General features: G+C 35.6%; 1 protein-coding gene, 1 long non-coding RNA gene and 1 pseudogene across 8 annotated transcripts; 2 read left to right on the forward strand and 1 right to left on the reverse strand.

Annotated features, from left to right (window-relative positions):
- The first annotated feature begins 7,326 nt into the window (after positions 1–7,326).
- LOC149732034 (52 kDa repressor of the inhibitor of the protein kinase-like) lies at positions 7,327–9,914 on the forward strand (annotated as a pseudogene).
- Positions 9,915–11,510: 1,596 nt separating this feature from the next.
- LOC149732035 (single-stranded DNA-binding protein 3-like) lies at positions 11,511–21,324 on the forward strand. Of its 6 annotated transcripts, none has more exons than XM_089883823.1 (17): positions 11,512–11,710; positions 11,785–11,857; positions 12,340–12,401; positions 13,860–13,944; positions 14,147–14,230; positions 14,323–14,376; positions 14,721–14,765; positions 14,826–14,877; positions 18,379–18,473; positions 18,532–18,596; positions 18,654–18,687; positions 18,901–18,949; positions 19,065–19,172; positions 19,488–19,552; positions 19,621–19,767; positions 19,826–19,975; positions 20,542–21,324. In XM_089883823.1, exons 1-17 carry the CDS (start codon positions 11,655–11,657, stop codon positions 20,665–20,667), a joined length of 1,350 nt encoding a protein of 449 aa, XP_089739949.1. In that variant the 5' UTR covers positions 11,512–11,654; the 3' UTR covers positions 20,668–21,324. The 6 variants fall into 6 exon arrangements, with proteins under 6 accessions (XP_089739953.1, XP_089739949.1, XP_089739950.1 ...); XM_089883824.1 differs by having other exon boundaries at positions 20,545–21,324; XM_089883826.1 differs by having other exon boundaries at positions 19,065–19,133.
- LOC149732036 (uncharacterized) lies at positions 14,255–16,656 on the reverse strand. Of its 2 annotated transcripts, none has more exons than XR_016385615.1 (3): positions 16,504–16,656; positions 15,900–16,040; positions 14,255–14,407 (listed from the first exon to the last, which is right to left on the reverse strand). It is a non-coding gene; the product is annotated as an uncharacterized LOC149732036 (long non-coding RNA). The 2 variants fall into 2 exon arrangements; XR_016385614.1 differs by lacking the exon at positions 16,504–16,656 and adding an exon at positions 16,151–16,290.
- Positions 21,325–27,143: the final 5,819 nt, after the last annotated feature.

The raw sequence follows: 27,143 nt of genomic DNA on the forward strand, positions 1-27,143 counted from the left end.
TATATATAAAGTTTACATGACAAAGAAACTAGCACAGCCTGTTAAACTCGGTAGGTTAACTACAAGTTGCAGAATACTGCTAATGTAAATGTATTTCAATTTAGAGTCCCATCTTCCCCCACATTGTAGTTTTGCATGTTTTCATTGCCAAACTTTGAAAGATTTGTTCGAACATTACCCTATGTCGTTCAAACAATACCAATTGTTATGCAATAATATAATGTATAGGTAACATGTTAAAAACTATAGCAGTTGGGCAAGAAAAAGAATGTTTCGTCTTAATTTTCAAAGCGTACAGTATTATTTCGTGTTATTTACGTATATTCCTATTTATAAATACACTTAATAATCAAAATTAACAATGATTTTAAACTGTCCCATCTTATTCTGTGTGTTTTCGAATTTGTAAAATTTCACTTGTTGTGCGGATAATTAAATAACTCCTCGTGTGTTTTATTATATTTTATTAAATCGGTGTCAATTAATAAAGGAATGGTAGTACTAATTCGTGGTATTACCCAATAACCGTCATCTATTTTGATTTTAGAAATATTTGGCAATATGTGCTTAAGTGTCTTATCTTCCCCCATTGTACTATACGCTTGAATTGATTCTAATATATGCTACACTAAAACAAGCTTCACCAATTTTGCCATTTCATCTCTTTTGCCTTTCGACCGGTTTAAATCGAGGCCGTGGTAAAGTAGTTGGCGCGCCTACCTGAAACCCATATGGTACTGTGCCCTTACTTAAACTGCTTGGGATACTAGCGATTATAATGTTTGGGAATTTGGGAGTACGCGTGTATTAAGATAAGAAATCCACAAAACGATTGACGCCTGTATCAAATTATTACCATTGAAGTTGGGACGTATTAAAAGGCATGCAGAATACATTGAATAAGTAGTCATGCCTACTTCTGTAATTTATATACCGTTGTCGTAATATATCCGTTCCGAAATTGGGAAAATAATTTTTGTTTTTTTGGTATAATAGGGTGGGGAAGATGGGACACCTTTAACACATAATAACCAAATATCCTGATCGTGTTTTAAACAATTAACAACGATCTATGGGAGTTGTGAGGTTTAATAAAAAAACCGTTAAATGTTTGTTTACTACCAAATTGTAGAAGAAAATAGATTGAAAAAGTGTCCCATCTTCCCCCACCCCACTATATTACGTAGCGCTATATTCAAAGTTGGATCGTGTGAAAATTTTATAAATATATATATTTTTTATGGCGAATATTAATACTTTTAATTTTTATTTGTTCGAATTATTAAAATTTTATTTTAGAATTGGTACCGCAGGGGTCTGGTTAGTACAGTGCCTAAATTTTATGTTAGTAGCACGAGTAGAAGGTGTCGAAAGTGTTCATAAAACTCTGATTTGGGTCTCGCTAAAGAAACTTTGGGAACCATTGGAGTAGGCCATGCCCGTACCTATCGAACAAAGTTCTGATCAGCTGTGAAGCGATACTGTCTAAACAAAATAAACATCATAAACATGTGATTGACGATCTTCTTAATATGAAGGCCACCAATAAATACTATATTGGTGTAAATTGATTTCGCTAAATTTGTATTCTATGCTCGGGTCTCAGACAAGAATATATTTGCAACACGTGTGTTTACACAAATTTCAGCAAATTTAGGAAAAAAGACAGTGTAACACTTCAACCAACAGACTTATTAAACGTCCCCTTTTTTAATAAACGCCATTCTTAGTCAACCCACCAAATTGTATTTTTGATTTGCTCAGATTTACTTGTTTTCTAAATTCCAATGGTAGGTAAACTTGGCCTTTCTACTTCAACAACGCTTACGCATATTTCTTAATTTAAAAGTAACAGAAAACGCTATGTCTACGGTATACTCTGTATTGCTGCAAGCGTTATTTTATTTTCTGCTAGCAAAGCCTAAATCAGCTGATCGATTAGAAAAGATCGTGATGTAATTTACGTCATAGTGCACGCGAGTGACGCAACAATAGGCGATTTTTTTGGCACTTTTTAAAACGTTTTTTTTTTGGCCAAACTAAATATTTTTTCACAAAATTTTCAAAATTACTACAGATAGCATTTATTAAGTGTAAATTTTCATTTAAAACCAACTTGTATGAGTGTAGTCCAGACTCTTTAAGCAAGATAAAAGTTGTTTTCATTTGCAAAAATCTTATTGGTTAATGTTACAATTTTGCAATACAGCACGATGTTTGTACTTCATTGTGAACATTTTAATAAAATGTTTTGGCAATAATGTTTTAGCTTTAAAAATTTGCTTGCTGCATATGTGTTACTTTAGTTTAGTAGTGGTTGTGCAACATGCAGATGATGGATAAACAATGATTTACCACATACTTGACAGTATAGAAAGCTATTGTTTGATGTTATTATGGATTTGGCTTCCCATTAAAATTAAATACAATTGGTTGAGATTTGAAAATGAGCATTATTAATTTAAAAACCTGGAGCATTATAGAATGTTTCATTATTGGATCTATTTTTCCAGACTATCACTTCCTTTAAAGTAAACTTGATTGTCTATTTGTTATTAGTAATTTAAAATCACCAGAACCAATATATAACTGCCACCGCTCAAAGCGAATCTATGTAAAAACAGTACACACATATTCAACATCATTAAAAAACTTCATATACATACACTAACACTGATATCTGACTTTACTGGGTTATTCGTATTTTGGCAATAAAATAACATAGTTTTAGTTCCTGTCCTATTAAAATGCTAAAAATTTCTTAGTAAATGGCTAATTCGGCTGTTAGTCGGGTCAATATATAAAAAATATGGCTCGAACCCCAAAAAAATTCCTACAAAAGGTTTTTCAACGTCTTTTTGTAGTATTTATGATCAAGAATAACATATTAAAAATCTAGGAAAAAAACACTTTTTTAGGTAAAATAGATTGTGTTAAAAAATGTTCAGGTGTTGGATCGTTTATATAGGTTTTAACGGAGTCTGGGCTCTTTCAGAAAGACGCTTTGGATCGCAGAAACTCAGCGATCGCTTACTTCGACTCGCTGGTACACTTTCCATATTATTTACACTATTTATATTGAGTACTATACTATTTAAGGTATAAAAACAATAAAAAATACCTATTTTGGCTTTGACCGTTAATTTTACTGAATGGTTGTGAATGGTGTTGTGGCCGAGGATGACGTTAACGTACATGACTTTGAAACAGTCGGAAGGAAAATTATGCACAAAATGATTGGGCAATCTGTTTTCTCGATATCTTTTAAGCGGCAGGATAAAGCCAAGACGTTTAGAAACACATCATTAGTGAAGGTGGCGCCTGATAGAACATTTGACCCAGGTTTGCTTTTCCAACGTTTCCTAGTTGTTTCACAACTAGGGGTCCTATCTCTCCAAGATATATTGAAGTATGAACTTAGCCCGTTCCCTCCAGCACTTTTTGAAGCAAGGAAAGTGCTCCGGAAGCCTGATAAGCCTCAACTTGCGAATGCTATTGCAGACTACTATGCAACCAAGGCAGTTCGTGAAATTCGTAAATCCATAGAAGATACTCCACCAAAAACACAAAACTACGTCATAGATGGAGGTTCGCTATTACACCGGCTACCATGGAAGAGGGGAGAAACCTACGTCCTACGTTTCCATTGCACACTCCTATGCTGCATTCACGACTCGGCATTATCAAAGGGCAACGGTTGTTTTTGACGGATACCTAGAAGAACCGACAATCAAGGACAACACACACCAGAGGCGTGGGAAGAATCTACATGCAATTATCAGCTTTACAGAAGAGACAGTGTTTGATGGAAAGAAGGATGAGTTTCTCTCAAAGGACATAAACAAACAAAAAATTATCGACATGATCAGTGAAACACTACGGGGTAAAGGCTGCCATGTGATCAATGCCCCAGGGGATGCTGATGTTCTGATTGTGAAGGCTGCTGTTCTTAGTGCAGTGTCACACTCGACAACATTGATTGGAGAAGACACGGATCTGTTGGTCCTACTTCTTCATTATGCGCAACAAGAAAAAAAATCTGTATTTTCGTTGCGACAAGGCAAATGCTGACAAAGTGTATCACATAAACCAACTTAAAATGGTGATGGGTGAAGAATTATGTTCCCAGCTACTCTTTCTGCATGCCTACACTGGATGTGACACAACATCCAGAATCTTTGGTGTGGTTAAGAAATCTGTCTTTCACAAGCTGGTAAAGGGTGATGCTACTTTGAAAGAATGTGCCAATTACTTTCTTCTTCCAAAGCAGACAGCAGCATCCATTGTGAACAAAGGTTGTCAAGCAATGGCTGTGATTTTTGGAGGCACGCCGACGGATTCCCTCTCGTCATTGCGCTACAAAGTATTAAGAAGAAAAGTAGTCTCTTCCCAATCATTTGTGACACCAGAACGCCTACCACCTACTGAGTCGTCAACAAAATTTCACTGTCTAAGGGTTTACTACCAAATAATGGTCTGGCTAGGACAGGAGAGCGACATGCAAACTTGCGGGTGGGGTTGGAAACTGCAAAGCAGTCAGTTTGTGCCAATAGAATCGGAAATGCGGCCCCAGATTCTCTGTTGAAGATTATTCACTGCAACTGCACAACTGGCTGTAACACTGCTAGGTGTAGCTGTATAGGCAGAATAATCTGCCCTGTACCTCAGCATGTGGACAGTGCCAACTTGATGCCTGTGACAATACGAACAATCAGGCATTGCTGGATGAAGATGGTGACCAGGACTAATAAAGCAACTGAATGTTAATAACTTAATAAGTTGTGTGTGATTCTTATAATGCCAGTGTTTCACTAATCTTTTTGTTTAATATAGTAGGGTGGGGGAAGATGGGACACCTTTTCATTCTATTTTCTATTCCAATTTGGTAGTAAACCAAGAGCAGTCAACGAATTATGAAACCGTATCTGACTCTCATAGACCGCGGTTAGTTATGTAAAACACGATCAGGATATTTGGATATCATATGTCAAGGTGTCCCATCTTCCCCCACCCTACTATTTCTTTCCATTAAACCTTAATTTCATTTTGAGTGAGTTAATTTTATTTTGAATTGTTTTAATAAATTCCTTACCACCTAAAACATAGGGATAGACGCCAGAATTAGAGCTCTAGCATAAATATTAACTGAATTATTGTCATTTTACTGTTTTGGCGGCCATCTTGAAAATTACAACTTTCTGGTACTCGGATTTTCCTAGATTTTTAATATGTTATTCTTGATGATAAATACTACAAAAAAACGTTGAAAAACCTTTTGTAGGAATTTTTTTGGGGTCAAACCATATATTGACCCGACTATGTAAAGAAGACATTTTTGCATATATTTCGCAGTATCGCCATTAACAGCTGTACAGCTGCTCGAACAAAAATGGCGTCCATGCACGCGTAAACAACACAGAAATAAAAAAGAGTAGAACGCGCAACTTTCCAAAACCGCGATATATTCTTTTTTCTATTCACGTGACCGCCAACTCCGTCCCCATTTCCCTTCGTCGAACGCGCATCTCCAATGTCGGCAAAGGAGAGAGGTGATTCGTTTTTTGACTTAATATAAAGTCATGGGGTAAAACAACTATTTTCTAATATATATATATTTCTAACGAACCGTTTGTTTGAAAGTTTTTAATTAAAATTATTAAATAATTAAATTTCCTAAACAAGTGGTAAACTGTAAGCGTTCATCCACCAAAAAACTAAACTAGCCTAATAAACTGGAATAGTTAGTGTAGGTTTTAAAATAAACAGCTAAAACCTCCTAAAATCACTGTGCGCGCCTATCTTTTACAATGGAGACCAAGCGAAATGGGGACGTGTTGGCAGTCACGTGAAAAGAAAAAAGAATATATCACAGTTTTGGGCAGTTGCGCGTTCTACTCTTTTTTATTTCTGTGGTGTAGTACTTAGTTTAAAAAATGCATTTTTATTGTTCACATTCTTTTTTTTATTATAGAATTTTTATTTTGAAAGTAGAATCTAAATTTTATGATATCAAAAATTTAATAAAATATAATAAAACACACGAGGAGTTATTTAGCGATCCGCACAACAAGTGAAATTTTACAAATTCGAAAACACACAGGATGAATGAATGTAACTTACTTTATCCTCGCGTGGCCGGAAAACGACAGTCCACCTCGTGCCAGCTTACGAGTTACCATGTATGTTACTTTGTGGGTAATTATTTTTTTTGGGTTTTTTTTTTTCTTTTTTTTTATGTATGGCTGATAATTTAGACAACCCATTAGTGACCACTGGGTTGGAGCAATTGCCGTTAAGTGTCTTGCCCAAAGACACATACGCCCACAATGGTAGCAGCGTCGTGCCTTGTACCCATTACCTCTGGGTTACAGGCAGACGCGCTAACCACTACACCACGGCGCCGGATAAGATGGTACAGTTTGAAATTATTGTTAATTTTGATTATTAAGTGTATTTATAAATAGGAATATACGCATATAGCACGAAATAATACTGTGCGCTTTAAAAATTAGGTCTAAACATTTTTTTGCCTTACTGCTATAGTTTTTAACATGTTACCTATACATTATATTATTGCATAACAATTGGTATTGTTTGAACGACAATAGGTAATGTTCGAACATCAGTGGATAAATATTGTATCCTACAAATGTATAGGAACTTGTAATAACAGAAAATTGATAATAACTATTGATAAAGTTTTTATTTTTGCTACAAATTGGGTATTGCTACTGTGTTTTTGGCACAAGTCACTTCTCATAAATTATCACCAAGTGCAAATGACCAAATTTCGAATATGTTTTCAAATATTATCTTTTTATTATATCAGTATCTTATAGTTGAATATTCCCTGAGGTATAAATTACTAAATTAAAAGCAAATCTTTCAAAGTTTGGCAATAAAAACATACAAAACTACAATGTGGGGGAAGATGGGACTCTAAATTGAAATATTTTTACATTAGCAGTATTCTGCGATCGCCCCCCCCCCCCTAGACCTGGCCGTAGAACAAAAAAATTAAAAAAAAAAAAAAATTAAAAAAAAAGTATGCACTTTTACATTAAAAAACTTTTAAATTAAAAAAAGTATGCACTTGTAGTTGCCACAAAAATACGAATCATAAAACAGGTTTTCCATGGCTTTGACCTGACGTGGGCTATCTTGTTGTGTATCGTGAAACGTCACAGTATCGTATTTATGCGTCACAATGGCATGCATTTGTCTCCTGATTAGTTACGAAAATATACCGTATTACGTGGTAATTTTAACCTAGAACTTAGAAGCAGATAAACAGTTGCTTACTTGTTGCATTTTAATTCGTACAAAATGAAACGAAATCAGTATCAAGCAACCTTAGATGGATTTATTAAAAAGCGAGAATGTGGTTGGTGAAAGCGCACATTGTTCAACTTTAGGGTCTGACTGCGAGAAAAGTGACAACATGGTTGCTAAGTGTTCTACGACAACAGAAGAAATGGCGGATCCGCCAACCTTTCAGCGATCCAATGACATAGGATGTTATGTCGGGAATATATGCAACATTTCTGACAGAACGAAGTGTGAATTGTTGGAATCACCTTGGATTCCTTCCGATGATTTTGTCTTGCCTCATTCAACACATCAAAAACAGGGAAAGATTGAGAAAAGATTTTTAAAGCACTCACATTTGAAAAAAATTCCTTGGCTTGTCTATTCGGATGTTGGGAAAGGGATTTTTTGCAAGTACTGCTGTTTATTTGTTGTCGGCGGGATGGGACGATCCAATAAACAGGTGCACCTAAAAAAACTTGTAACAGGACCCCTGACACTCTTCGCAAAACTTTTGGGCAAGGACGGTGAACTTGTTAAACACGAACAGCAGCAATATCACAGAGATGCTGTCGAAGCCGCAACGGACTTTTTGCGGACGTTTTTTGAACCGAGGAACGACATCGCCAATAAAATTAGCTCGCATCGACTTCAGCAAGTTGAGGAAAATAGAAAGCGGTTAAAACCTATATCGTCGAAACCATTTTGTTACTGGGCAGGCAGAACATAGCTTTTCGGGGACATAGGGACCACGGGCACGGAATTATTGAAGAAGCAAAACCTTTGGTCAACGAAGGCAATTTTAGAGAACTTCTAAGGTACAGAGTGGTGGCGATACTGCGCTGAAATGTCATCTAGAGAATGCAGCGGCCAACGCAACATACATCAGTAAAACTGTTCAAAACCAGTTAATTTACTGTTGCGCAGAGGAAATTAAAAGTGTCATTCTCGAAAGAGTAAAAAAGGCCAAATATTACTGTGTAATATTCGACGAAACGACTGACATTTCAAACTCTTCACAATTGTGTGTGGCATATGTGCATGACAACAAAAGACGTGAGGATTTTATTGGTTTTTGCGATGTGCATGAAAGTTGTTTTGAAGGCGTGTCAGCGTATTTTGAACCAAAAGTAAATGGAAGAGTACTTGGTCAACTGGTGATCACAGAAATGAAACGACTAAATTTGAATTTGTCGCACTGTGTGGGTGTTGGAACAGACGGATGTTCATTAATGGTTTCACAACAAAAAGGAGCAGTAGCTGAAATAAAAAAGGTGGCGGTCAACGCAACAAGGTGTCCGTGCTTCAACCACGCACTCAACTTATCAATGTCGAAGACATCTTCTGTATCAAGCGTTAGAAACTCAATTGGAATAATCAAGGAAGTTATTGCTTTCTTCAACGCTTCTGCTAAACGAAAGTGCGTGTTATTAAACGTGGCCAAAGCTAAATTAATTGGGATGTGCGAAACCAGATGGGTGGAGAGATCAGAATCTTTGAAGCAGTTTGTTGGTCAGCTGGTCAACATACTAAAGGCCTTGGAATATATATCTCGCTGGGATGATGCGAAAACATCGTTTAAAGCTAAAGCACTAATAACGTCAATTAAAAATGTTGAATTTGTGATTACTTTGTACAGCCAACTATCCGTATTTGCGTTATGTCTTCCTCTTAGCAGGTTGTTTCAGAAGAAAAGTCTAGATTTTTGTGACGCTGCTACACATGTTGCAGATCTAAAATCTATCTTACAAGCACGAAGAGAAAACTGTGAAGAAGAATTCTCGCGGATATATAAAAGTGCAGAGGAAGTGTTGTCCGAACTGGAGATTACAATCGATCTGCCCAGAATTACTGGCCGACAAATATTTAGAGCAAATGTAAAATGCACATCCACCGAGGAATACTACAGAAGGATTATTTACAATCCTATGTTAGATTCGATAATTCAGGACCTTGGAAACAGATTTTCATCATCAACTTTGTCATCGTGTCATTTAACTTCATTATTGCCAAGAAATTGTTTGAAGATGGAGACAAAGGAATTGTCAAAAATTATTTATGAAGAGTATGAGGGTCTCCTTCCGAATACAACAAATTTAGAGACTGCTCTTCATTCGGAAATAATGTTGTGAAAAGAAAAGTGGCGACGTTCTGCTGAAACGGCCCAAGTTTTCCCAATAACATTGAAAGAAGCTTTGGAACAGTGTGATGAAAATGTGTATATGCTCGTTCACTTGCTTCTAAAAATCTTGTTCACTCTACCTATCAGTGTTGCCTCAGCAGAAAGGAGTTTTTCATCGTTGCGATCGCTCAAAACCTGGTTAAGAAGCAATATGGGCGAGGAAAGGCTCAGTGGTCTAGCTCTAATGCACCAGCACAGAGATATTGTTATGGATCCAGATGCTATTATTAACCGTTTTGCAAACAGTAAAAACCGCAGATTGGATTTTGTAGTGTAGGCTAAGTATTTTGGCGTCTATTTCGCTCGATTATGACCTTTCTTGTACATTATTGTTGTGTGTGTTTTCGGCGCTAAAAATACATAACTTTTGTCTGTTAAAGGTTTTCGAGTTTTTAGTAACAAAATCGCCCCCCCCTAAAGCAAATGTCTGGATCCGCCCCTGGTCAATGGAAGCCAGGGCGTTATAGTAAGTTGTTCTTCGTTTTTTTTTATAACTATTTCCAAACATATATATTTTTCTAACAAACCGTTTGTTCGAAAATTTTTTTAATTAATTTACAAAATAATTAATTTACAAAATAATTAATTTTCCTAAACAAGTGGTAAACTGTAAACGTTAACCTACCAGAAACTAAACTGGCCTAATAAACTGGAATAGTTAGTGTAGTTTTTAAAATAAACAGCTAAAACCTCCTAAAATCACTGTGCGCCTGTCTTTTACAATAGAGACCAAGCGAAATGGGGACGGAGTTATCGGTCACGTGAAAAGAAAAAAGAATATATTACGGTTTTGGGCAGTTGCGCGTTCTACTCTTTTTTATTTCTGTGGTGTGGTACGTAGTTTAAAAAATGTACTTTTATTAGTCACATTCTTTTTTTTATTATAGAATTTTTATTTTAAAAGTAGGATCTAAATTTTATGATATCAAAAATGGTTGATAAAAATTGCCGCTCCGTATACTGTATACTAGAATTACCTTGGTGATTACCTTGGGGTTCTGCATGTATTGCTTGACGCTGTCTAGATTAACAAGGGAGGTTGGTTAGTGTGAAAGAGAAAGTTAAACATATACATGCAACATCAATACTACTACAGTTTGTTTCTTCTAAAATAGGAACTATCATAGTATAAATCGTACCATAGCCTAGCTAGGGGCTAAGCATTCTTTTATAGGGAGGCTTGTAAATAAATAATAAGCCTGCCTGGCTTTGTTGCTTTACTAAGTCGACCATAATACTAGAAATGTGTTTTAGTGGAACCAGGGTTGTTCTGTTGTCCGCTTAATAAAATTTTGTTAAGTGAAACTTATTTAAACAATTTAAAATAATTTCGCACGATAAAATTATCTTTGTTAAAAAAAAGAAAATCATCTGGTTACCTACATTGGTCAGTTTAATTTCACAATGTAACAAGAAAAAAGGAAATGTTCGAATGCTAATTTTATCATTTTTAATAAAGAATCTTTTTTACCAGTACTATAGGCTTTTGGTTGTGTTTTACAGCAAATTGATGCTTTTTAGCAAACTTAAACAAATTAATTTTCTTAATATAAAGACGCTCAATCCTAATTTCTCATTAATATATTTAACCACAATATTGAAGTCTAGTCTACATTCAAATAATGGGTAATGCTTTAGCTGGTGGCCACCTAAAATTTTGGTTACAAAATGTTCTATAGGGCTTACTGATAGTGACACCTGCTGTGTTTAATTCATGATGGCTTGTGTGGAAATACAGTGACGCATTTTACGATTTCGCGCATTTTTAAAGTTATTATTCGACACGAATACCAAAGTTTTTTTCAAAAAGAAATTATACAGCAGGTATTAGTGAGACTTAAGAACATTTTAAAAACCAAAATTTTAGGTGGCTACCAGCTAAAGGATTACCAAACTATGTTCCTAGTAATTACAGAAATTGAACACATTAAAAATTAAAAATTTAGAGAAATTATAACAAGATGGTTCTGTCTGCATTAAAAAGAATGTTGTAGTTGACCATCTGGTTTCTTAGTGAACTCTAACACATTTATTTATTTAAACAGAAATCTTCCTTCCCATGTATTAGTGCTGGTATTGCAATTTCAGTGATATTTTCTTGTAGATATAAAGATTTATGTACAGTATACTACTGGTGGCGCTCGAATGTTAACATAACAACATAATGTATGCAAAAGCAAAGAGTAGTGTTGTTCCATCTGATGCACAAGCAAGGGAAAAGTAACTTCTTTTTTTTTAATAAAATATATATATATATATATGTATACACCATCTTATACCTATATCTATCACAGGTTGGCGATGTACGTTTACGAATATCTGCTTCATGTTGGAGCAGGAAAAGCAGCTCATACATTTCTTCAAGAGGTTAGTACAGTGGGCATAAATATATTTACATTTATTAATTCTTAATTGGAAACATTGATATTCTGTTTCAATGCAAGTTTGAGGTTTTGCAATGAAAATTGGCACAGAGGAGATCAGGTTTTGTCCTTTTACTTAAGCCCTTTAGATCATTATAACAAATCATTTCTTTTAAATTTCCCTGCAAAAAATATTACATGCCAGTTTTCCATTCACAATACCCTATCATGTTAAAACTTAAAGTTGATTAATTTAAATAAAATTAATACCTAACTACCTTGTAGAAGACCCCACTAACTACTACAACCTAAAAGTTAGGTGTACTGACTAGTGGCTGTGGTTTAAGTATGTGGTGGTGTTGAAACAAATAGCACTTAATATATATATATATATATAGCCCCATATGTTTTCTTTATTAAATCATCTAAAAAAGAAAATAAATTCAGTTTTGTTACAAGTGTTCATTCCATGAAATATTGTATTAGATTGGCTGGGAGAAAAATATTGCGTTGGGAGAATCTCCTGGTTTCTTACATTCTTGGTGGTGGTAAGTTGTCATTCATTTTGCTTATATAACAACTTTGTTGTATGTCTGCAACAGTTTAGAAAACATAAAATTTTCTGTGTTTAAATATGCAACAATTTATAAAATATCTGTTTTGGTTTTGAAAAATTAATATTTCTCGCATATATTGTATTATATATATAATATTTTTACCATAAGGTTAAATAAACTACCCTTAGTGGAATGCAGTGTCAGTGATTTTACTTTTTGTTAGTAAGTTAAGAGTCAATAGTAATTATATATTTAGAAAACTTTTGTCCTGCATTAACAATTCACATATTCTACATGTTGCCTCAGGCTCTACTGTAGTTCATACTATACATATATTGTTTTAAACTCCATTATTAACCGTTTGTCTATTGTTAACACTTTCGTATACAAACATTTACTATTTCTTGATACATTATATAATGCTGTGCGACATAGTTTTTTTGTCTCAAATTTAGTTCATTTACTAAATGTTGGTTTGAGTTATATGACACTATGAAATTTAAGCCCATGTTACAATGCTATTCGTTTGCTCTTATTGGACAAAAGTTAACATTAAAGAGTTGTCGATTGGATGTTTTTCGTGTTATTGACGGGTGTAGTAACAGCGTAATACTTGCTACACTTACAAAAAACGGTAACGGTTCTATTGTCGCTTGTCAAATGTCTGTGTACAGCAAAAGAGAGTGCTGGAGAAGCGAGTTAACTACGAGCGTATCCGCGCCACAATTTCTCTCCCATGGTTAATCGCAGCCGTTAAAAAGGTTTCTTGCGTCTCTTTGCTTTATTTACCATTCTCTTACTATTCCTAAAAGATCCCAAGGCAGTGCATATTTATCGCATTTATAACTGGGTGGCCACACACGGCACTAAATTAACATTTGTTGCGGTAATGTTCCTATATTGTCATAGTTTATAACGCAAAAGAATATTTATAAATAATAACATATTTCCTTTTGTTTTTATTTTATCTGGCGTTTGTTAAAAATGTTTTACCAAGCGTAATGCAAAAGGTAACAGGCATTGAATACAGTTTTGCGCAAGCACAATTGTTAATCTCATACCGGTAGATTTAGTAAGCTGCTGTCTGCTTTGGTTATTTTACTACTTAACTTTTTCTCCTGTGGGCGCAACACACGCACACACACACAATCACGAGCGCTATCTTATCACGCCGTTCACACACTTCCTTCTCTCTTTCTTTCTCCCCATCCAGTTGTTTGTGCGTAACGAGGTCACGTGACAGGCAGGGAAGAGATACGAATACTAAGCTTGTTGCGCGTTTTCGCATTCTTACGAATTGGAAATATGTGTATATTTTTTAATTCGCATTGGAATAACTGAAGTTAATCACATACTTTAATAATGCTTTGTTGAATTTTTCATTATTACTGCCGGCTGAAGTAAATAATATGACATGATAACAAACGTTTCAACACTTTTTGTTTACAGTGTATTTTGGGATTTATATTGTGCATCTCCTGAAAGAAGAGATACATGTGAACACAGTTCTGAAGCTAAAGCGTTCCATGACTATGTAAGTTGGCAAAATCCCTTCTACATTCTTCCAAATAATAGTTTTAAATAATGTCATATAATATATTTTCCTAATTTCCTTTATTTAATGTAGCTGTAGCCTGTAGGTATTGTACAAAATGTTTTTTAAATATTATATATGTAAATATATATATCAATATGTACATAATGTTTAACTTTTATATCTTTTTAAACTTTGTTAGAGTGGAGCAGCGGCCCCCTCCCCCTTGAATTCCATGGCGCCAGATGGGATGCCACAGCCAGGATTGCCTCCAGGATACTTTCCTGTATGTTGCTTTCACTTATCAATAGGAAATATCTTTATGTTAAAATTTTAGAGCTTTAAATAATATATCTTGATACGAAACTACTTCAACAGCCAGGATCAGCAGCTTCTCCATCGCCCCACCATGGACAAGGCATTATGAGACAGGTTTACCAACAGCTGTTTTCTTAGTTTATACCTGTAATCAAAATGATGCATAAACAAAATTTCCACAAAGCTAGAAACTCCTGGTGTGGATGTGCTACCACTAGTGGTGATATTTGAAACTGTTGTTTTAGTGTGTGGTGGCGCTATGGAGTAAGGCATTATAGTTAGCACACAATTTTTTTTTTCTTGAATCAGATTTTAAGCTAAAATGTTTAATATGAAAATAACAAAATAAACATTTTAGTTTTGTTGAATTGCTTTTGATTTATAGAATGGATGTTTTTCTAGAACTGTAATATGAACATGTGATATTAACTTTTATTGACCCATTTTTATTCTCACAGCCTTTCATGTCACCAAGATATCCACCAGGAGGGCCAAGAATGCAGGTAAGTTGTTGAATGTTTAAAAGATTTATTTAGACAATGTTGTGTTAAATATGATATTAGGGACCTGGTGGACCACAACCAATGTTGCAAGGAATAGATCACACACGACAAGGTAACAATATGAATATTTTAAATAAGCATTATAATCCTATATGTTTAACTGGTAATGTTATGAGTTTTGGCAATAAAACATATTCTTCACTACTATTATTGGTAGTCGAAACACTTAGATCATAAAGTTGAAACATGAGATGGTTAGTCGTCGTTTATTAAACATTTTGGACACGTTTGTCGACAAAGTTGTTCTTATTGGTGATGTTGTTTTATGTTCATTTAAAATGAACATTCACCTTTAAAGCTGCTTGATTAGCTGGTAGGTAAAAAATGTCTTCATCAAATTGGGTACATTCAGTTGAAATATCGAATTATGTTTAAACATGTAACCTAACTGTATTGTCTAATCATGTTTACAAAGTCTACATAATCAGACACATTTTTATGATTTATTAATAATAATTCGTGCTCATTCAGAGCTCTGCCCTCGCAGCGAATCCTTTTTTATAAAAATATGTTTTTTTAGATGCCAATTTATTATGTTAAATTAATTTAAAATCCGCTGAATTCTACCTAGCTGTAATGTAGAATGGGCAGTATAAAGTTTTTTAAACAAAAAATACATTTATTTATTCACTGTGGCAAACGCTAGGTCGGCTAGGATATAAAATCACCTTGGTATCTTGTATTAAAAATATTATCTGAAAACTTACTGTTGTTATGAGGTTTTTTAAATTGAATGATATGAAAGGGAATATTTATATTTCCTGCACCCTGCATGTAAACTAAGAAAGAAATGAGAGCTACAAACAATTCTTAATTCAAGCAATATTTATTTTAGATTAATTACCCACTTGTGGCATTTTATATTTTCTTAAATGGTTTTTACACTCTTAGTGGTTTTTTTGTTTGCTTTTCAAACAAAAGCGTTTATGTTTTTTAGTTATACCAATTTGAGTACTAAGTGTTTAAAATTTAAACCAAGTGTAAATATTTAAAAAATATTTGTTTGTCGAACATGCGATATAATAATACACCTTGGTATGTCAATTTATGGCGACAAATATTAGCGAAACTCACCCGTTGTTTGATGGACAGCTTGATTATTGGTTTGTGGCAGTTTGTATTTTAATGCATGCGGTCTTACTCTACCATTAATTGCATTTTGTTGTCAAACAAACCGCGCCGTCGGCCAGCGGTCCCTCGCTCGTGTTTTCTAATCTAATTAAAATAAGTAAATGGGGTGATCAAGACAACCATGATTAAATTCCTTAATAATCATGTTTCCTGGTGGATTATTTGCACTTTGGGAGTAATATAGAGTAAACTACCTGCACATTCATTAATGGATATTAAACCATTTCGGTTCTGGATATAACTGTTTCAACACTTCAGCAATCAATCGCTCGATTTGCTTGTAATAAGTAACACGCCACGTCACAGGCTAACAGTGTTGTAGACTCAAGACGTCTAGAAGAAACGTTTCGTTTTGTAATTAGTTGTTAGTCCTTACTGTTATAAACATTAACATTGAATATCAAATTGTGATTTAATTTTAAATATTGCTCTGTTTTGAGCATTGACGACGATTGATGTTTACCAGATAATGCGGTTTATTTACATTCTGTAACGATCTTATCATTTAGTTATTCTGTCGATGTTACAATGTACACCTTGAACTTACCTTTATACGTGTATGTTGAATATGATTATTATTTCTTCTTTCTGTAATGGCCTAACTTCAACACCCCGTGTTTTTGTTGCTGTCCATTCTGATGCCCTATTACGCACATATGTACGACATATATTAGACGAAAGCAGTAGTTTAATAAATGAAATGTTTCAACTGACAAGAATACACAAAAGCGAGCTTGAGTTATTTAACTGCTTACAGATTTAATTCGCGAGGGCGAAAATCGAAACTTCCACAAAGCACTTTGTTGTTTCATATTAAAAAAACGTTCGCTTAACACAGTGTCTATAAAGTACGCTTAATGACAGTTCATACTTTATACCTAAATGTATATTCTGGTTTTGTTGCTACTTTTTGCCGCCACAACTTGGGATGAAATTAACTGTTCTGTGTAACTGGTACTTATCCCAACGTGACTTATGTACTTAAAATAATTCTTTGTCTCCCATCCTTTTTCACTTTGTCTGTCACAAGTTTAACCGTTACAAAGTTGAGTGAGCTATTCCTGCCTTGCGTTGCTAACGCCTTGTACGTGAAACTTTATCTGATCCTGCATTCGCCTCGTTGGTTAAATGTCTCACTGTGTAAACCAGCGCCTTTTTCTTCTGCTGCTGGGATCCGCATGTGTTGTATAAGAGCCTGTCTCTCGGCAATAGACGCGAAAATCAAATTATTTTCCCATTTTCGGCCACTTATACGAGGAGCTGTCGCCTGGCAGAAGCCAGGAATATAATCTCATTACCAACACCACTGATAATGAATTGCGGGCATGGCCTATGGTGCTAACATTATACTTGCTTGCTTCATCTTACTACGATGTTTGTAACGAACGTGACAGAGATACTTCTATATAAAGCTAACAACCATCCTGTTTATTTATAATTCCGAGTAGGATCCTTCACTGTTCCTAACAGAGACCGACGTAAAATAATCAAGCAAAGCTTTTTTTATACGACTTGTCCAACGAGTGTTGGTGTCTGAACAGTGGTTGCCTGCTTATTGCGAGTGTCGATACAAATCCCATTAACGAACCCCAGTTATTCTAATTGCCATATTTAAGCTGCTGTACGTTACGTACCCGTTTACACAACAACACGGGGTTATGTGTTTGTAGATAAGTGAATTTATTTTTGAGTTTTCGCGTGCTGTGGGTTAGAATGTCTGTTTGTTAAGCTAAACGGTCAGTCAAAGCTGAGTGTCACTTTTTCTTGTGACAAATCATTTAACTTTAAACAAGGTTTTCAGAATTTGTTTAGTTTTTTAACTTGATATCACCTTGAGCATCTCTGTCTACATACAAACTTTTTCGCTGGTATCTTTTGCCCCCCCTTGCCCCACATCGTGTCCACCCGCATTTCAACAGTCGGTCGCAATCCTAGGAATGCACTTTGCTCGCATGCAATTCTGTTTTACCGAACGTTTAGTCGAAGCCATTAGCGGCCTTGATGTTCCATTAGGCTAATAGCATTTATTGTTCGCTTAAGCCGCTCCCGACTTCGTTAAACCAACGTATGCACTAATGCAATACATTCAACCATGGCTTTCATATAAAGCTGCTTCGATTTTCCTTGTAGTTTTAGGCTTCCATACGTTCGCGGTTATCGCTTGTGGGTTGCTTAAGAGCTTTGGCATTCGTAATAACGACACATGCTTGACAACTCTAATGCGCCATTTACCAATATATATAGATAGTATTGCACAGTATTACCCCAAACACAGGTTGCAAATTAGAACATTGTATATTTGGAGTAACACACTTTCTCATTCAAGAGTTTCGTTTGTAGGAGTATTACGCCCAAACAAAATCAACTGTGTGTCAAAACGTTACTATTGCTTTCCATCGTTATGATTTGATTTATTTTTTAGCTCAAATGATGAGTATTTCACGAATGGGACATCCAAGGGGAATCCCCCACGGATCAATAAATCCATACGCTGTAGGATCGGAGCAATTTCAGCAGGTAATTATTGCGTTATAGTTGCTCTTATCTTTATCTGTCATATTTTACTCCGTTTCAGCCCTACCCAGGAATGCGCATGGCATCCGGCACAATACCAGGCCACGGAACCATATCGATGTCAATGTGAGTGATTTGTTATTTGACCAAAATATATCCGCTTATTAACAACTGCTATTACAGGCACGGTCGATGGCCCAACCCGTCAGGACCACCGGTGAGTAAAACTTTTTTCAACGATTTGTTTATAACCACAAGTTTTATTAATTATATATGACAAATTGAAAAATGCAATCTCAATAAAGAAAGACGATACATCCGCTTGAAAAAAAAACAGATTTGTCAAATGTGCGCTTAAATTTTATGCTGATTAGTGATCGTCTATAAGTAACCATATTTATTATGTTTATTATTAATTAATCTGACACAGGTCCCACCTACATGTGGTCCACCAGGAACACCAATGCGAAGTCCGCAGGGTAAGTGACATTGATTGATAACGTCACCCACTGGTAAATCAAATTTTCTTACACTTCTTACAAAGAACGATACCACGCACCGTATAGTTACATATTCGTGCTTTGTTAACATTAGGCCCCCGACCAACACATATGCACCCTGGTCCTCACGCGCACCGCTTTCCACACGACCCCAAGAACCCAGGTGACTGCATCCCCATTAATGTCGCCCAGTCAAACAATGGTCAGCCTGTGTATTAAACAATGTAAACTGCATGATCATTTGCACGACGTAATTCGTAACAAAGCACGTGCACGCAATAACATACACCATATAACATTACTACCGATCGAAGTTGAATAATTTCTTTCTAATTGAGCAGCATTATTTAATAATAGAAAGTAATGTTTCATTTCGTTCAAGAATTAAAACGACGTTTAGATGACCTTATGTGTTAACGTTGCATGGCTTTTTAATAATCTACATATTGAATCTCGCCAAGAAATAATACAATATATTTATTTCACGCGCAATCATCGTAACATTGTAACTTTCTAGATCCTTTAAACTCAGCGGAATATGCCCACATGGGAAAACCGATGCCGCACCATCCCATGCCCCCGGTAAGTAAGATGTTTCAAGTTAAAGGTTAATAGATATTAGATCTTGACTAACCAAGCGTATCCACCAGTTTCCGATGAGTAATGTACAAGATAACAACCTCCCACCAACTTCGATACCGATGTCGGCTGGCCTTGCAGTATCGACACCTAACTTACCACCAAACCTTAACGGCATGAACGGTTCTAGTGATAATGCCATGATGGAGGGCTTGAAGGTATAATGAAACTTTATTATGAAAACAAAATCTTTAAACTTTCATGTTTTTTGAACAGAGTTCCCCTAGCAACAACATGCCAATGAACAACCTTGGTGGTCCGGGAGCTTCTCAACCGATGGGGCCACCTGGCGGACCAGGTGGTACACCACACACACCACAAGACGGCGAGGAAAACTCGTTTAACATGGTGCCATCGTTTCCTGATGTGAGTAACAACCCTCCAATGGGAACGTACTGACTTAGGCTAGTCAAACACGCGTTCGCGTAGTTGAGCCAAATGCCGCGGAAGACAAAAGATGGCAGTGAAACGCCACCATGCGGCGAACAACGACTTGATGCGACCTGTGCATTTGATCGCCTTCGTATTTTAGAAAACTATTGGAATTTTCATCGGAATTAAAGCGGCTTATAATGTTAATGTATATAACAATGGCTATTGTTGACAAAGTTTTTGATGACGTAATAAAACTCACGTTGAACTGAAAAGGGCGCTTTGCTTTTTGATCTAAATATATTAACACGTGTATAGTGATGCTATGTTTAAATTGAATGTAACGTTTAAATTAAAACTTAAAAGCATGGAATAATTCAATCTAATCAATGAAACAATCATGGTGCATGTTTTGTAATGCGCGGGTTCAGTTTACCTGCATCCCAATCTCACCAATACCCTTTCTAACTTCGTGCTTCTTAATTTACATGTTGCTTGTGCCTGTTGCGCCGGGTGTGAATAACTGCTCACTAACTGCAAACTTAACTTCTGAGGAGAAGCAGGAACAAAATGAAAACGCGGCGATTCTCAAGATAAAAGAAAGCATGCAACAAGAAGCGAAGCGGTTTGAAACCAAAGACTCTGATGGAAATGGACCGAGCGAATTTACTGGGTTCATGTCGTGAAACAAGCGCTTATCACGTAACACATGAATACTTAGTTATCACTTCGTGATACTGTCTTACAAGACACTGCTGTATCATCCCAGCTGGCCATACGTGAGACACAAATCGGTTAACTGAACAAGAGTAAAAAACTTCAAACCTATTCAGTAATTCCTATATTTTACCATTGGCACATCACAATTTCTACTTATTTTTTTGTATTTATTTCACGCGTTTGCCACGACGAACCAATCTATGTTTTATGTTTGTGGTGCTCCTTGTGTAGCAAACCTGCAACTAAGCTCGGTGTAAGAGCGCCAATATATCACGCTTTACACGATATCCCAGCCGGTAAAACACTGTGTATTTTGTTCAGAACGATGTAAAAATGAAATATGTACACTCTGTGTGAACGGGCTTCCATTTTAAAGTTGATTTAAACAAGATTTGTTTGTTGCACACATCAATCTTTTGTTTTACTTACATTTTGTGCATTCCCGCATCGAAGAAAGTGAATCTCTGGCTATTGTTACGTCCTATTGTTGTAAAGCGTTCTTTTGTATATTTTATGATGATATACGCGTTTCCTACCAACACTTATCTCACCAATATAATGTATGTATTTGTCCGTAACATGCTGTCTTACAATAAAAATAAATTACAGTGCTCCTTTGCAAATACGTCATTGTTTATTTAGCCATTGTAGTTTAAGCAAACCTCGAAGCGAAAGCCACGAGTTTCTTTAAAGTAAAATATCTTTGTATAAATTAAATTCTCTGTTAATTCCGCTGCATTATCCTGCACTGTCATTTTAAAAAAATATGATTTTAGCAGGAAGTATTTTTTCTTGAATAAATGAATGTTCTCCATTGCCCGTTTTGTTTTTGCTCTGCCACTGAGTCTGAATAAACATCAAATTTCTGTGTATAGTGACGCATATATGCAAAGAAGCACACTGTAGTTTATTTTTGTTGCAGGACAGCGTGTCGCAAATTGGATTATTGTATGTTAGGTTAAAAGGGCCTCATTTAATAATAATCAGGAAAATATTGCTACAGAATTTGTTATACAGAATTATTCGACAGTATTTTCACGACTTTATAAAACGCGCGTCAAAGCCGATTACGGTTTTAAATAATAAAAAAAATATAAAATATGAGCAGTATATTTTTTATATTATGAATACGTGAAAAAAACGAAATAGTAAGGTGTTATCTTTGAATGCTCGCTGAATTATAGTAAAGCCGATGAAATTTCGTAGTTTGCGTGTGCGATTAAACTAGTTTTATAGCTTCATAAAACAACCTTGAATATTTTGTCCTGTTTGATTTTATCTCATAAAACTATTTTCAGTTTTGTGAATAAAAATAAGATATAAACACGAGGAAAATAGGTAGGGTCCATGTGACTCTAATTTGAGAAGAAAAAACAACAACAGCAAAAATATCGTTTTTACGCATAGACTCCTTAAAGGGGCATACCAACAAAAAATCAAAGTTTGTGTATTGATAGATATGCTCAAATGTGATCTAAAGCTACCATCCAAGTTTGAAAATGAGAAACAGCTTTTGAAAAAAAAAGAGTTTCAAAACAGCAAATTCGACCGCTGGAGTAAAAAAAATATTGGCCGTGGCGCAATGCATAGGATTTCCTATAAGAAAGAAAATCACCTAACTTTGATCGTTTCTAGTTTCTAAAACATTAAAGAAAATTGTATTTTTTTCTGATTCGGTGTAATAAATGCTTCTTCTTTAAAACTGTATGAAAAAAATGTAAAACATAGACTTAATTATGTTTTAATTTTCGATTGAACGTAGCTATACGACTCAGCACTTTTTTTCCTTTTTAGTTAGTTTCTAGCACTTTTTTATATTAAAATGTTTATTACGCCTAACTGGTACTTACTGTAATATTAATTTTGTAAAAAAGTCATTTTTTCGTTAATAACATTAGGTCTGAAAATATGCTGACTCAGCATAATCTGGTGTGTTACCTCGGTTCAAAAATTAAAACATAATACTAGAATATATTTTACAATTTTTATATTTTTTTGAAGAAGAAGCGTTTGTTATACAAAATCAAAATTAAAATTTGATCTTTCTTTAGTATTTTAGAAACCAGAAACGATCAAATTTGAGAATTTTTTTCTTATGGGAAATCCCATACATTGTCGAAAACAGCCGATTTTTTTACTTCAGCGGGTTTTTTTCACGCGATTTTTTTAGAAACTGTATCGTTTTGGGAAACTTTAGAGGTACCTTTAGGTTGCATTTGAGCATATCTATCCATATACAAATTTCAATTTTTTGTTGGTATGTTACGACCTCGGTATTTGTAACCCAAGTCCGAAAGGTTATAACTTCAGTCCTGGGCTAAAATTACTCCTAGAGAAGCTGGAGACACAACCTTGGTATTAGGGTATTGGAGAATGGTTCAATAATTATATTTTATGATCAAGTTGAAGTAGTTTGTTGGTTGATTAATGGGCTAGTTAAGCCTATGAGGTTATTCCTCAGTAGGTGTCGCTCGGATTGTGATGCTCCGATAGTTACGGCGTGCGAGTCTCCTAACGCAGTAGGTTGAACGCTATCCCAAGCCTCGTATAGTTTAATCCCAATTGTCCTTTTGGAATATCTAGCCTCGATTACAAGGACGACTCGGCCAGTGTTAAATCTGTGTTGCAATGACTCGAACAGTATCAGATTATATCTTTATTTTTGATTCGTATTCGACGATATATATAGGTTGTAGCAGTAACATGCCCAAAGTTAGTATAGACATGGCCTACTCAATACATGTATTGAGTAGGCCATGGTATAGACCAAGTTAGGAAACGGATTGTTAAACAACGAGTCTTGTTATCCATTGTCCCCGCGTCTAGACGTCATAGTCGTCGCCATTACGGAGCCAACGGCATAGCATTTTATTATTGCTGGGTGCTGATTTTCGTTTAAATATTGCGATTTTTGAAAAACCAAGCACTTCTGCGCGTAAAAATGGCTTTCTACTAATGTTATATCTTATCACAATAATAAACCTCACATAAAGAATCAACTTTTATTGAACACTCAATCGATTAAAGAGTAAAAAAAACAGAAAATATTAAGTATACTAACCAAAAACATAAAATAACATGTTTAAAATATAAAAATACAAACAAAAACGCATAACATTACCATAAACTGATGTATCGAATTAGTAAGCTACTTTTCCTGCGTTCTTGGTCTTTATGAAATCGGTAAACGCGAACACCTTGTCTGATAAGCTGATTGCTGCTAGTCGTAATCGCCAACGTTAAGTACCCTGTTAAACCACACTGTACGCTGAAAACCAGTCAAAATACGAATTTACTTCGCATTAATTCTTAGATTTGATATTATATAACAAGATCTACATTAGAAATTATATTTTAAATGTTAAAACAACCGCTATACGTGTTTTCTAGCTTTGTATCGCTTAAAAGAACCAAATAAACACACGCCGACCATGCATTTGTATAGGCGATTCACGCTCTGTGGGCTCCTTAATGGCGGACACAAACGCCGTTTCCTGACGTGACTTGGTCCCCACCCTACTATATAACATTTTGCGGCCCTGCAGTGATTATACATGCTTCCGGTTTCACACGTTACGAATGGGTCAGCCAAATAGGTCGGCTTGTGTGTGAACGAGGTATAGGTAATAATGCGTCATAAATTAACTCTGATAGATATTTGGAAATATTAGACAAGGAATGTCTCCTAAGTTACTGAATTTAAGTTATATTTGCTTATTTGTGCGTTTAACTCTTAAAGCAAAACATTTTTAAACAAATCTGTGACGAAGCATGATGTTGTGCACCTACTGCATCTAATGGTTGATATCTATCATAGTTTACTAAATGTACATTTTGTTTGTTTCTCTTCAGAAGCTGTATAGCTGGTGATTTCATAGTCTCTGTGTTGTTTTCTCTTTCTGCTTTGGTGACAATGTGTCACGTCGTTGCTTTGGTTGTAAAGAGAACTATGAAGGGACGCCCTGTGTAAAGGTCATGTCCTTCCCAAAAGAACCTGAGCATAGGGAGAGATGGATTTTGGCAATGCCAAATGCGAAAGAAAGCTTGAGGCGCTTGTAGGAGATATATGTTTGTGAGACACATTTCAACTGTAAATGGGCGTCAGTTGGAGGCGGTAAACGACCCAAAGAACCGCCTTCAGTATTTCCTGGTGTAACAAAATCAGCAAGTGACATCAGCCTGACGCCAAACACCACCATATATACGTCAGAAGCAAAAGCTAAAAATGTGCGGGCAGCTAAAGAGGCTGCAGACAAAATACAAGTTTTTGACCACTTTTGTGCTCAGTGATGTGACCACAAAATTTAGTAATTTGACCATAAATATAGTTTTTGACCTGGACCTCGGGCGGTGGTGAAAGTACCAACATTGAACTCGCTAGCAATGTAGACTTAATAATATAAGATTACCATTATGCAATAAAGAAACTTGTAAAAATGAAACAAAATATGAGATACAACCCAAAGGAAGGGATATAAAACCAGTTGTTTACGAAATAAAGGTAATTAGGTCTATACCAGACAGAGGAAAAGGGTTGGATATGTCAAAAAAACTAAAAAAACTTTGAAAAGAGCACAGTTAAATTTGCGAAATGAAAGTTTGAGAACGGTAATGTGAGAATGAAGTATGAAATGCTTTGAGAAGCCCACCTGACAGAAAGCATTGCGCGGAGTTGACGTTTGTGTTGAGATTGAGATCAATGCCTGCAAACGCTAAAAGTTCACAAAGTTAAATATACGTGGTAACTCGTAAGCGGGCACGATGTGTACAAAACAGAATTCCCGCGTTATAATATATAACTACTGCCATTGTCCCGTAGGCGGCATTCGCTTAACTTTGATTCGTCGCCTCGACATTTAACTTGTGGAAGTTTTGTAACGTTTAATGGGTCAATGATTAAGTTTAAAATTTATTAATTACTTATTTGTGTTATTTTGTTTCCTCCCCGGTTTAAGTGTTCTGATTTGTGCATCGTGTGCGCTTACCATGGCCTACTCAATACACGGCCTAGGAATACACCGAAACTGCTCCGAAAATAAGAGGCCTATTGACGCGAATAATGCCCATTATAATACATTGTTACGTCACGGTTTTATGAATGGATTTCCTTCATTTTGAATGCAGTTTGCAGTTGTTGGTAGGTTCAATACCAGTTCTAGGTTGTTTTAACTTACAGTTTATCACAGAACGTGTCGCCGGGATATTTTCCTGTTTAGTTAAAATCTTACCAGACATATAAAGCAGCGCAAAAGGTTTATTAGTATATAAATATCAGTTTATTAAGCATAAAGAGAGACGTGCAATCAGATTCAGTTTACCAACACAGAAAACCTACGTTTTGATTATATTTAATTTAGTAGACAGGCATTTGGCAAGTTTTATAATGCAGCATACCTTTATAATTTTATTTAGATTAAATTCTAAGCCAGCAGAATTATTAAGCGAGCTATTTAAGCATGGTCAATAGGTGTTCCGTAGTTGGATAAAAATATTTGGATAAGGGTACCATCTGTGCATGTTATGATCATGAAGAAGTGGCAAGAAGATCTTCAGGAAGGAAGACTAGTCAAATTTAAACAGCGACAAAGGTCTAAAGTTAGACACAACACTTAAGTACGAAGGGAGGCTATCGTGAGTTTGTTTGTATTAAACAGTCTTAATTTATGATGTGCTGTATGACCCATTTTTGACCTTGAGGAAGAGCCTCTGTCCTGCTTTAACAAAAAAAAAACCTCGAGTAGAAAATGGGTTATGAGCAGCAGGACAGATCAAGGCATAAACACCTTGAGACAAAAGGCTAATGCTTGTGTTTATCCAATATCCTATATTGTTTTTAAGGACCGGTTTTAAAAGTCCACAACGGACATATCAATTAACTTACTTGTTGTTACTGCGGTGTTGTTTTGCTAGATATGCATAGGCTGTCTTAAAAAACTTCTGTTTTAAGCCAAATACTATTTTCACTCAGCGACTGAGCCAAACTAAACTGTCGGTAAAACTTACTTGTATGCCGCACGTGGTTAAAAGTAACTCCTATCTGTTCAGTCATGCTTAAACATTTATAAAAAATATAAGATGTTGACAAAATAACCCGAAAAATAAGGTAATTTAACCGGCAATGGTAAATAAACTGTTATTTGATGCAAAAACTACAGTCCGACAGCAAAATCCATTCATAAAACCGTGACGTAACAATGTATTATAATGGGCATTATTCGCGTCAATAGGCCTCCTATTTTCTGAGCAGTTTCGGTGTATTCCTAGGCCGTGTATTGAGTAGGCCATGGCGCTTACGAATTAACTACGTATATAATATCTAAGTTTTGGGTGACTGTTTAAAATGATAATTTCACCTGCTGTGTTAACACAAGAGGGCCATTGTCTCTCTCGAATTCCATGCTCGGTCGTGCAATGACCCCACCAACCGCAAGCCCGAGTTCCC

Source organism: Ciona robusta, chromosome 8 (assembly GCF_009617815.1).
Source record: "Ciona robusta chromosome 8, ASM961781v2".
Classification (NCBI taxonomy): domain Eukaryota; kingdom Metazoa; phylum Chordata; class Ascidiacea; order Phlebobranchia; family Cionidae; genus Ciona; species Ciona robusta.

What these genes read in the sequence shown, in the direction of transcription:
- LOC149732035 (XM_089883823.1), top strand. Translation starts at nt 11,655, where the DNA reads ATGTATGCAAAAGCAAAGAGTAGTGTTGTTCCATCTGATGCACAAGCA. An exon ending in CTAAAGCGTTCCATGACTAT is followed by an intron (nt 13,945 to 14,146) that starts GTAAGTTGGCAA and finishes AAACTTTGTTAG; the next exon opens with AGTGGAGCAGCGGCCCCCTC. An exon ending in TGCCTCCAGGATACTTTCCT is followed by an intron (nt 14,231 to 14,322) that starts GTATGTTGCTTT and finishes CTACTTCAACAG; the next exon opens with CCAGGATCAGCAGCTTCTCC.